General features: G+C 56.0%; 1 protein-coding gene across 3 annotated transcripts; it reads left to right on the top strand.

The window, feature by feature from the left end:
- The first annotated feature begins 450 nt into the window (after positions 1-450).
- On the top strand, positions 451-9,449 carry DHX58 (DExH-box helicase 58). 3 transcript variants are annotated; one of them, XM_082604276.1, is made up of 12 exons: positions 454-860; positions 1,071-1,272; positions 1,656-1,846; positions 3,198-3,314; positions 3,899-4,025; positions 4,179-4,370; positions 5,023-5,285; positions 5,823-5,972; positions 6,065-6,226; positions 6,933-7,123; positions 8,426-8,522; positions 8,825-9,449. In XM_082604276.1, exons 1-12 carry the CDS (start codon positions 693-695, stop codon positions 9,008-9,010), a joined length of 2,046 nt encoding a protein of 681 aa, XP_082460402.1. In that variant the 5' UTR covers positions 454-692; the 3' UTR covers positions 9,011-9,449. The 3 variants fall into 3 exon arrangements, with proteins under 3 accessions (XP_082460404.1, XP_082460402.1, XP_082460403.1); XM_082604278.1 differs by lacking the exon at positions 6,933-7,123 and having other exon boundaries at positions 451-860; positions 8,825-8,962; XM_082604277.1 differs by lacking the exon at positions 3,198-3,314.
- Positions 9,450-10,552: the final 1,103 nt, after the last annotated feature.

Below are 10,552 nucleotides of genomic sequence, written 5' to 3'. Positions count from 1 at the left end.
GTGTGATTGTTTCTTCAGTAGAATCCCCGGCCTTAGCAGGCTGACCCTGTTCCGCCAGTACTGCCTGCAGGCTGGGGCTGCCCTCAGCAAGCCTCGTGCCTGTCCCGCGCCCCTGGGGCGATGGGGCCTGCCGGGCTGCAGCCCCCCACTTCTCCCTGCTGGCTGCTCCCGGTCCAGGTGAAGACTCCACTCCTGGGGGAGGGGCTAGCGGGACCCAGGAGGAAAGAGAGGGTGCCTTGCTGTCAGCAGCGCTTCTCCCCTCCCTCCACCCCTCACCCTCTCACTTGCCCCTTACCCACCGGGCTCCCTGAAGCGCACAAAGTTTTTTCTGTGGGGCAGCGAAGGGAGATTCCTAGGTTGATCTCTGCAGGGCTGGCTCCTCCCCTCAGTTTCAGTTTCCATTTCCTGCTCAGCGGAGCCCAGCACCATCTGGGCAAAGCCGGCAGGGCTGCAGGTGAGACCCGGGCTGGCACAGGGCAAGTGTGGTCTGTGTGGTACTCAGCCTTTCCCCTGCCCAGATCGGTTTCCGGTAGGTCCCTGCCCCCTTCTCCCTCAAGCTGAATGGAGTCCGGGGCACAGGGAGTTTCCTAAGCAAGACTGAGCTGGCCAGGAGTGGAGACTGGCTCCGAGGGGTGCCGGGCCTGGGAGGGGGCCAGGAGGACCAGTGGTCTGAGCTCCCTGCCATTTCCAGAATGGAGCTGCGACCCTACCAGTGGGAGGTGATCATGCCTGCCCTGGAGGGCAAGAATATCATCATTTGGCTGCCCACGGGCTCTGGGAAGACGAGGGCAGCTGCTTATGTGGCCAAGAGACATCTAGAGACTGTAGACGGAGCCAAGGTGGTTGTATTGGTCAACAGGGTGAGTGTCCTGCCCGCCCCCCAGCGGCGTCTCCACTCCTCGAGTGCCTCTCAGGACCCTCTGGAACTCCAAAGCGGCTGTGACCGTCTCTAAGCTCACCTGTCTTTTCACCCATTCCAGAACTCAGCTATGTCCTGGGGGTCACCTTGCTCCCCCCATTCCCCAGGCCCCGTTCCAGCTTCCTCTCCCCATCTCATTCTCCACCCCCAGGTGCACCTGGTGACCCAGCATTGTGAGGAGTTCAGCAGCATGCTGGGCAGACGCTGGACCATTACAACCCTGAGTGGGGACATGGGGCCACGAGCTGGCTTTGCCCACGTGGCCCAGAGGCATGACCTGCTCATCTGCACGGCTGAGCTGCTGCAGAAGGCACTGACCAGCCTGGAGGAGGGGGAGCATGTGGAGCTCAACGGTGAGGGCTGGGGGCAGGGGGAAAGGGTGCACCCCTGAGGCCCCCTGCCTGCCAACCCCAGGGCTCCTGTTCTAGTAAAGGTGTTGGGACATTTCATGGGATGAGGGGTTCCCCATTCACCAAACCCCAGCCTACACCCCAGTAGAAACAGACCTGGCTAGAGTGCAGGATCTTGGGCAAGTACCTTCCCCCAGCTAGGCCTTAGTTTACTAATCTGTAAAATGGAGGTAAATCGTCCCTGCCTGGCCCATTCTCTGGGGCCCAGCTGCAAGCTGTGAAGGGAGGAAGGAATTCTCAGATGAGTTGTGGGGACTACATGAAACAGCTTATGGGAGGAAGGGCTTTGCAAGCTTAGGTAATAACCTTCTCTTGTGTGCCTCCAGCCTTCTCCCTGCTGGTGGTGGATGAGTGTCACCACACGCACAAAGACACCGTCTACAACGTCATCCTGAGCCGGTACCTGGAGCTTAAACTCCGGAGGACCCGGCCACTGCCGCAGGTGCTGGGTCTCACAGCCTCGCCAGGCACTGGTGGAGCCTCCACGCTCGATGGGGCCATTGACCACGTCCTGCAGGTCAGCTTGGCCCCTGTGACCCTCCCACCAGAAAGCTCCCTAACCTGTCCTGCCTAACCCCATGCCCATCAGCCCTCTCCAGACTCCCCAGGCAGGGTTCAAGGCGCTTCCCCACCTAAGCTCCAGCCTCAAATGACTTCTTGTCGCACTTAGAATAATCTCCCAAGTCCACTCTGGCTTACAAAGTCCCATGGGACCTAGGCCTTGCCTACCTCCCACCCTCATTTCCTGCACCCTTCCCCTCACTCCCACTATTCTGGCCTCTCTCTGTACCTTGAGCATGTCAGGCTTGTCCTGTCTCAGGACCTTTGCACTTGCCATTTCTTCTGCCCTGAATGCCTTTACCCTGCACTTTACTTGTCAGGCTCTTTCTTGTCATTCAGGGAGCAGCTTAAATGTCACGTCTTTTTTTTTTTTAAATAAATTTATTTATTTAATTATTTATTTTTGGCTGCGTTGGGTCTTCATTGCTGCACATGGGCTTTCTCTAGTTGCGGTGAGCGAGGACTACTCTTCGTCGCGGTGCGCGGGCTTCTCTTTGCAGTGGCTTCTCTTGTTGCAGAGCACAGGCTCTAGGCGCACGGGCTTCAGTAGTTGTGGCACGCAGGCTCAGTAGTTGTGGCTCGTGGGCTCTAGAGCACAGGCTCAGTAGTTGTGGTGCATGGGCTTAGTTGCTCTGCGGCATGTGGGAATCTTCCTGGACCAGGGATCGAACCCGTGTCCCCTGCATTGGCAGGCGGATTCTTAACCGCAGCGCCACCAGGGAAGTCCCACTGTGCTCTTTCATATCATCCAGTTTTATTTTTAAAGAGCTAGTTAACACTACGTGAAATTCTCTCATTCTGTTACTCTTTTTTTTTAGTTTAAATTTAAATTTATTTATTTGGCTGCATCGGGTCTTAGCTGCGGCACACGGGACACGGGATCTTCGCTGCAGCATGCGGGATCTTTCATTGCAGTGGGCAGGCTTCTCTCTAGTTATGGGGCACGGGCTCCAGAGCGTGCGGGCTTAACTGCCCCGTGGCATGTGGGATCTTAGTTCCGGGACCAGTGATCGAACCCATGTCCCCTGCATTGTAAGGCGGATTCTTAACCACTGGACCACCAGGGAAGTCCCTCATTCTGTTACTCTTTACTTGTTTATCATCTGTCTCCCCATCTCCAACGTAAGATGCTCTGTATCCCTGGTAACTAGAACAGCACTGGGCATAGAGAAGGAGGGCAATAGCTATTTGTTGAACACATGAGTCCCCACTCCCAATGGCCCTGCCTCAGCCCATCCTGCCCCAAAGCTCTGCCCATTGTCCCCACAGAACCCCCCATTCCAGTGAACCCCTCTCTGTTGCCCCAGCTCTGTGCCAACCTGGACACATGGCGCATCATGTCACCCCAGGACTACCGCTCCCAGCTGCAGGAGCACAGCCGCCAGCCCTGCAAACAGTACGACCTCTGCCACAGACGCACCCAGGTGCATGGGGGGAGAGCCGTGGCAGGGGGTGGGGTCTGGTGTGAAGTTAGGGCACCTGGGGTTGAGCTCTGACTCCACCCTCACTAGCTCTGTGGTTTCGGGTTATTTGCTTTTGTCTCAGCCTCCATTTCCCCTTTTTGTGAAATGGGGCAGATACAGCCCATGCCCTCAGCCTGCTGTTTTGTTTGACTCAGATGCCACCGTGGGCATCTCTCAAAACCCTGGGCACGCTTTGCAAACCGTAAAGCTGGGGCACTCTGTGCTGAGGCTGTTCCAAGCTCTCTCCTGCGGTGCAGACACTGGTGTCTGCCAGGACAGGGCTGCACAAGGACTAGACATCACTGTGCTCAGGCCAGAAGTCAAGGATTCCGACATAGCAGGAGCGGGGTGCAGGACCCCGACCTCTGCCTCCCGCCAGGACTCCTTTCACACCCCAGCCGGCCTCCCTCTGGGGCTCCCTCCTGTCCAGCTCCGATGTGCCGGCAGTAGCGGCGCAGCTTCGCCCGGAGATCAGCGTCCCCACTGGGTGCCCATTCCCCCGATGTGTGTGGGAAACCCCTCACACCCTCACTCTTCTCGTCCAGGAGCCGTTTGGCGACATGCTGAAGGAGCTCATGGACCAAATCCACGACCATCTGGAGATGCCCGAGTTGAGACGGGACTTCGGGACGCAGACCTACGAGCAACAAGTGGTGGAGCTGGGCCGGAATGGTGCGAGGGGCCGTTCTAGGGAAGGGCTAGGCGGCCGGGGCGGTCCGGGGCGGGGCCAGCCTGGGCGGAGCCTTTCGGGGGCCGTAGCCTAGGCGGAAGTGGACCCTGGAGGGGCGTGGCCACTCAGGCGCTGCGAACCCTGCCCTCCCTCAGCGGCTGAGGCGGGGCTGCAGGAGCGGCGGGTGTACGCGCTTCACCTGCGTCGCTACAACGACGCACTGCTCATCCACGACACGGTCCGTGCGGTGGATGCCCTGGCCACTCTGCAGGATTTCTACGACAGGGAGCGCACCACTAAGACCCAGATCCTGCGTGCCGAGCGCTGGCTGCTGGCGCTGTTTGATGGTGAGGCTCGCAACTGAACTAAAGGTCAGAGGCCAGCCAGGACGCAGGTGCCAACGTGGGTGGGGAAGGTGCCAACGAGGGTACTGGGGCCCGAATTTTCTAACCAAAAGTCAAAGCCGTGGATATGACAAAAGATAATATGCCCTCATTTGTGAAGGTTTGCATAGATATAAAAACGAATTCATGTTTTTGACAGAGATTTTTAAAAAAACATTTAATTGGGACGGTCCTTGAGGTTTCGGTTGTGTGGTACCTTTAAACTGGGAAAGTGAGGTGGTCAGAGAACGAAATGTAAGGCTAGAGGAGGCCGCAGCACAGGCTGGAGGGCAAGGATCTTTCTGAAGACCCGGGGAGCAAAGATCAGTATGAAAATGTCGAGGGTCATCCTGGTAGCTGGGTTGAAGAGGGGTACTGGATGAGGTATGTGAGGCAAAGGATTCTACACTGTAGGCCCCCGACCTAAGGCTGGGCAGGCAGAGGGTATCCTTAAATGTGCTTCTGGTGCTGTTCAGGGGAATTAGGCAGGAGCAGGTGTCGTCAGGCACCCCCGGACCCCCAACTCCTGTAATCTTATCCCCATGAGTCCCCCACGCCCAACCCTGCCCACCTCCAGACCTGAGTCCTGCGCTTCTGCTTTGGGCTTTTCTGGCAGACCACAAGAGTAAGCTGGCCCACCTGGCAACTCATGGCCCAGAGAACCCGAAACTGGCGGTGCTGGAAGAGATCCTGCAGAAGCAGTTCAGGAGCCCTGACAGCCCCCAGGGCATCATCTTCACCCGGACCCGCCAGAGCGCTCACTCCCTCCTGCTCTGGCTCCAGCAGCAGCCAGGCCTGCAGACAGTGGACATCAGGCCCCAGCTGTTGATTGGGGCTGGGAACAGCAGCCAGAACGCTCAGATGATCCAGATGACTCAGGTGTGGGTTCTGGGGAACGGAGCTGAGGGTGGGGCTTCCCCAGTGGAGAAAGGGAGGGGACAATCTTCAGCACAGAGCAGTGGGCGATGGATTAACTCCAGGCAGAGGGCAGAGAGCTGCGGGGGGAGAGGGAGACACTGAGATCCCCAGTGTTGAAGGTTCCCCCAATCTGGAGATCTCTGGGGGAAGAGAGGCAGAGGCTTGGGGATCTGCAGGGAGAGGCGAGTGATGTCCTCAGGACAGGGAATCAGGGGTCTGGGGTCCCTTGCATGAGGAGAATAGGTCCTGAGAGCTCCTAGAGTAGAGGGGCAGGGGCCTTTAGGGACTCCTAAGGGAGACGGGGGTGAGACGGGTACCTGGGAAGATGAGCAAGGTCCTGGGGCTACTTGAAGATAGAGGTGGGGACGCAGGGTTCCTAGGGAAAGGGGACAAGACTGTGAGTAAAAGGGCTAAACCAGGAGAGGCTGGGCTGGCAGGAAGATAGGCCTCAACCGACCTCATTTACCATCCTCTTTCTCCTTCCCCCCTTCCCCCCAGAGGGACCAGCAAGAAGTGATCCAGAAGTTCCGGACTGGTACCCTGAACCTCCTGGTGGCTACGAGTGTGGCAGAGGAGGGGCTGGACATCCCCCAGTGCAAGGTGGTGGTGCGCTATGGGCTCCTGACCAATGAGATCTCCATGGTCCAGGTGCCCAAAGCATCCCTCCCCAAAACAGCCCTCAAAGGATGCTGTGTGGGACCCCAGCCCCACTCAGGCCCTTCTGTTTTCTCTTTTCCCAGGCAAGGGGCCGTGCCCGGGCCAGCCAAAGTGTATACTCATTTGTGGCGGCCCAAGGGAGTCGGGAGCTGAAGCGGGAGCTGACCAATGAGGCGCTGGAGACTCTGATGGAACGGGCAGTGGCTGCTGTGCAGGAGATGGACCGGGCCAAGTACCAGGACAAGGTTTGTGGGCAGCCTGACTACCCTACGGGGAAGGGGACTGAGGACGCTCTGCCTAGAAGGTCTCTGACTGCACACACATACACGCCCCTGGTCCCCCTTCCTCTGGGGGCCAGCCTGGCCCGCCTGGGGAAGATTTGAATGAAGGGAAAGGTAGAGGCTGGGGGTGGGGCTTCCAGGGAAGGCAATGGCCGTTCTCCAAAATGCCTTGGAAACAGGCCTTATCCAGGGCTTTGAATTTATCCTCACCACCAAATATTTTGTGTATCTGTGAGAGCCGCCTTACAGCCCTTCTGGAACCAGGCAGCAGGGAAACAGACAGACACATCCACAAAATAAGCCCAGAACCAGGGCTTAAATCAGTTCCCCTGAGGCAGGGTCACCATCGTCCAGCCTTGTTCAGGATGGTCCCTATTTACTCCTGCTGTCCCAGCATAATTATTAATGATGCCCCATGTTAGATTAAAAGAAGCCACTTTGCACGAAATCCTCCAAAGAGGGAGTAAAGATCCAGCAAGAAGACTTGCCTTCCTCTCATATTTTTTTCCACCCCCATATTTTATTCCACAGAGCTGCTTCTAAAAACTCCAGGGATGGTTGAGGAAGTCCCTTCTGGGTGCTAATAATCTGAGCCCTTTGGGAGCCCTTTGGCCCCCTGGGGTCAGGTCTCTCAGGCCCCAGCCATGCCCCGTGTCCCCTCCCACCCCAGATCCAGGATCTGCAGCAGGCAGCCTTGGTCAAGCGGGCAGCCCAGGCGGCCCAGCGGGAGAGTCTCCAGCACAAGTTCCTGGCAGAGCACGTGCGGCTCCTCTGTGTCAACTGCACGGTGCCCGTGGGCTATGGGAGTGACCTACGGAGGGTGGAGGGTACCCACCACGTCAACGTGAACCCCAACTTCTCGTGAGAACTGTAGAAGGGGCTGTCGGGATGGGAAGCGGGGAGAGAAGAAGGGTATGATGGGAGATGGAGAATCCCTTCCATCCAGACAGTGCTTTGAGGGTTTGGAAAGTTAAGGAGCATTTTAACAACGACCAAGTATGCATTTTCACAGTAGTCTGAGGAGACAGGTCTTATCATCACCCCACTTTACAGGTGAGGAAACAGAGGCTCAGAGAGGCTAAGTGACTTGCCCAAGCTCCCACAGCCACTATGTGGTTGAGCAAGAGCTGGAATTCAGGATGCCAAATGCTGAGGGGCCACAGACTGGCCCCCTGGTCCTACCTACTTTGTTTTTGGTTTTTAATATTTATTTATTTATTTTTGGCTGCATTGGGTCTTAGTTGTGGCACTCAGGATCTTGTGTTGCAGTGTGTGGGCTCTTCGTTGTGGCGCACAGGCTTCTCTCTAGTTGTGGCACGTGGGCTCATTAACTGCAGCACATGGGCTCTGTAGTTGAGGCGCACGGGCTCAGTAGTTACGGCACCTGGGCCTAATTGCCCCGCAGCATGTGGGATCTTGGTTCCCCAACCAGGTGGTCCTACCTACTTTGAAGACATCAAGAGGGGCTAGTTGTCCCTGAGCCATCCCCTCATCTTCCACCCTCTAGAGGGTAACCTTTCCCCATCCTCCATCCATTCATTATTTATTAGGTACCTGCTATGCCAAGGATCTTCACACAGGTTCTCTCATTTGAGGAGGCAGCATTTCAACTAGGGCTTGTCTTGAAGGATGCACTGGGTTGGAATGTGAGATGAGAAGAGGCAGGGATGATGCAACGGGAGTAATTCTGGTTGACTTGAGTGGAAGAGATGGTGAAGGATGAGATTCTGAAGGAACACAGACTGGCCCGTGGAGGACCTTGAAGGTCGGGCCTGAAAGTTTAGCCTTTGTCCTGTAGGCAATGCAGAGTCTTGGGGGAATTTTGAGCAAGGGAATGTCAGGGTCAGATGTACATTTGTAGAGGGTCACTCTGACAGTTGGTGGAAGGATGATGTGGGGTTGAGAGTAAGGATGGAATGGGATGGAAGGATGGGGCAGGGAGAGCTGTTGGGGGACTGTTGAAATCATCCAGGTGGGTAGTGCTGAGGCCAGCTTGGGCAGAAGAAGGTGCCGTGGAGGCAGCATAGGCAGAGTGTAACCTCTCGACGGGCAGGAAGGCCCAAGGCCCGGGCGCAGGCTCAGCAGGCAGGAGGGCATGAGATCTGGGGCTGGGGTTGGGGGGTGGGGTCCATGAGGGCTGTGGCCACTCCCATTCTTCTCCAGGATCTACTACAACATCTCCCAGGAGCCTGTGGTCATCGACAGAGTCTTCAAGGACTGGAGGCCTGGGGGTGTCATTAGCTGCAGGAACTGTGGGGAGGTAAGTGCTGGGGCCGTGGCCCTTAGCACTAGTCTTGAGAAGTCCTCAGTCTGAGAGAGGAAGCCCAGCCTCTGCCATCAGGGTGCCCTCACTGGGATGGGGGAGGCAGCCCTGCCCCAGGAGCTCCCAATCTGAGGAGAGGAGTTCCACCCCTGTCTTAGGGAGTCCACAGTGTGATGGGGGAGATGGCTCTCAGGCTGAGGTGGGAGACATAGGCCCAGCATTCATGAACTCCAGCCTGAGGAGAGAAGCCCAGTCTGAGGACAGAGATGCAGACCTGGCCATCTCTGTCCCACCCACAGGGCTGGGGTCTGCAGATGATCTACAAGTCAGCGAAGCTGCCAGTACTCAAAGTCCGCAGCTTGCTGCTGGAGACACCGCAAGGGCGGGTCCAGTCCAAGAAGTGGTCCCGCGTGCCCTTCACCGTGCCTGACTTTGACTACGTGCAGCACTGTGCCCAGAGCCTGGCTGACTTCTCCCTGGACTGACCGTCTTGTCCCTGCAGTGCCTGCTGTAGCCTGCAGGGGGCGGGAGAATCCACAGAAGCCACCGTCTCCTGGGCAAAGCCTGGGTCCAGCCCCTCCCTCCGGAGTCACCAGCTCCAGGCTCCCGGCTGACCAGCCACAGAGGAACCCTGGGCACCCAGGCTGGCTTGGACTCCCACACTCAGGAAGCAGCTGGAGAGCCACAGCTCATCCCAGACCCCCCTTAACATGTACACAGACACCTTCGTATGCAATGGATGGAGCTGGTGGGGGGAAACTGAGGCAGAAGAATGGCCCCACTGTACTAGGCATCGCCAGTTTCCCTTGGCTTCAACATTCCTTCCCTGCCAAGGCCACTTGTATTCTTTGAGATTCTCCATAAATTAAAAATAAAGAAGTAGAACTCATGTAGAAAATGGGTAGTATTTTTAAAACAGATGTGTTGAGGTATAATATAATTGACATAACTGTACATATTTACAGTGTGCAATTTGATAAGTTTAACGTACGTATGCGCTTCCACAATCAAGATAATGAACATCACCATCACCCTCAAAACTTCCTTGCTCCCAATGTAATCCTCTTCCCTTTCCACAACCACCAATCTGCTTTGTGCTGTATTTCTCTCTTTTTTTTTAGTTAGTTTTGTTTTAATTAATTAATTTATTTTTTGGCTGTGTCAGGTCTTGGTTACGGCATGTGGGTTTCTTTCTAGTTGTGGCACGTGGGCTTCTCTCTAGTTGTGGCTTAACTGCCCGTGACGCGTGGGATCTTAGTTCCCTGACCAGAGATCGAACCTGCGTCCCCTGCGTTGGAAGGTGGATTCTTAACCACTGGACCACCAGGGAAGTCCCTGTGCTGTATTTCTAATGTTCAAAGCTTTAAAAAAAAATTTTTTAACACCCCTCTTTATGGCTATCGTGTAACCTTGATTTGGAGAGAGCATCAAAAGTCTAAATTTGAGAGCCACTGAGAATGTGAGGCCTTTCTGCCTCCTCCACCCCATAATAGGCTCAAACCCCAGTGCCCCCCTCTCCAGCCTCCCCTAACCCCCAGGTCATCTCCCCTGGGCTGAGAAGAGGCTGAGATCCAGGATTTGAGGGGTAGGGCTCAGGTAGGCATGGGGGGTGGGAGAAGTTGTAAAGGCCTAAATTTTCTGTTCTCGTTTTAACAAGAAAGAAAGAAAAAGAAAGGCAAGATCTAGGTTGATTCTTCAGGGAAAGGGCTATTTCTGTAGTAAGCAGCCCAGCAGGCAGGAGTCACCTTCAAGAGGAAGGGAGGGGGCTAGGGCAGAGATTTGAGAGCAGGATGGCAGTCCTTCCTGCCGTCTAACCTCCTTCCCTCTGGCTACATCCCTGGTCCTGCCTAAGGGTAGATGGGAAATGATGCGCACTCCCTTCTCCCAGCATCTTTCTTCAGTCTGCCTCTTGTCTGATTGAAGGGTGACATTTCAGTACCAGTCTTTTTGGCCTCCACTCCCGCAGAGAGGGTACCCCTCTTTCCTAGGGCCTCTCTTCCTGCTATTCTCCAGTGTTCCTTGGCCGT

This window comes from Mesoplodon mirus (genome assembly GCF_964341445.2).
Source record: "Mesoplodon mirus genome assembly, chromosome: 18".
NCBI lineage: Eukaryota > Metazoa > Chordata > Mammalia > Artiodactyla > Ziphiidae > Mesoplodon > Mesoplodon mirus.
Note: the sequence above shows the minus strand (reverse complement) of the source record. Positions and strands in the feature narration are given on the sequence as shown.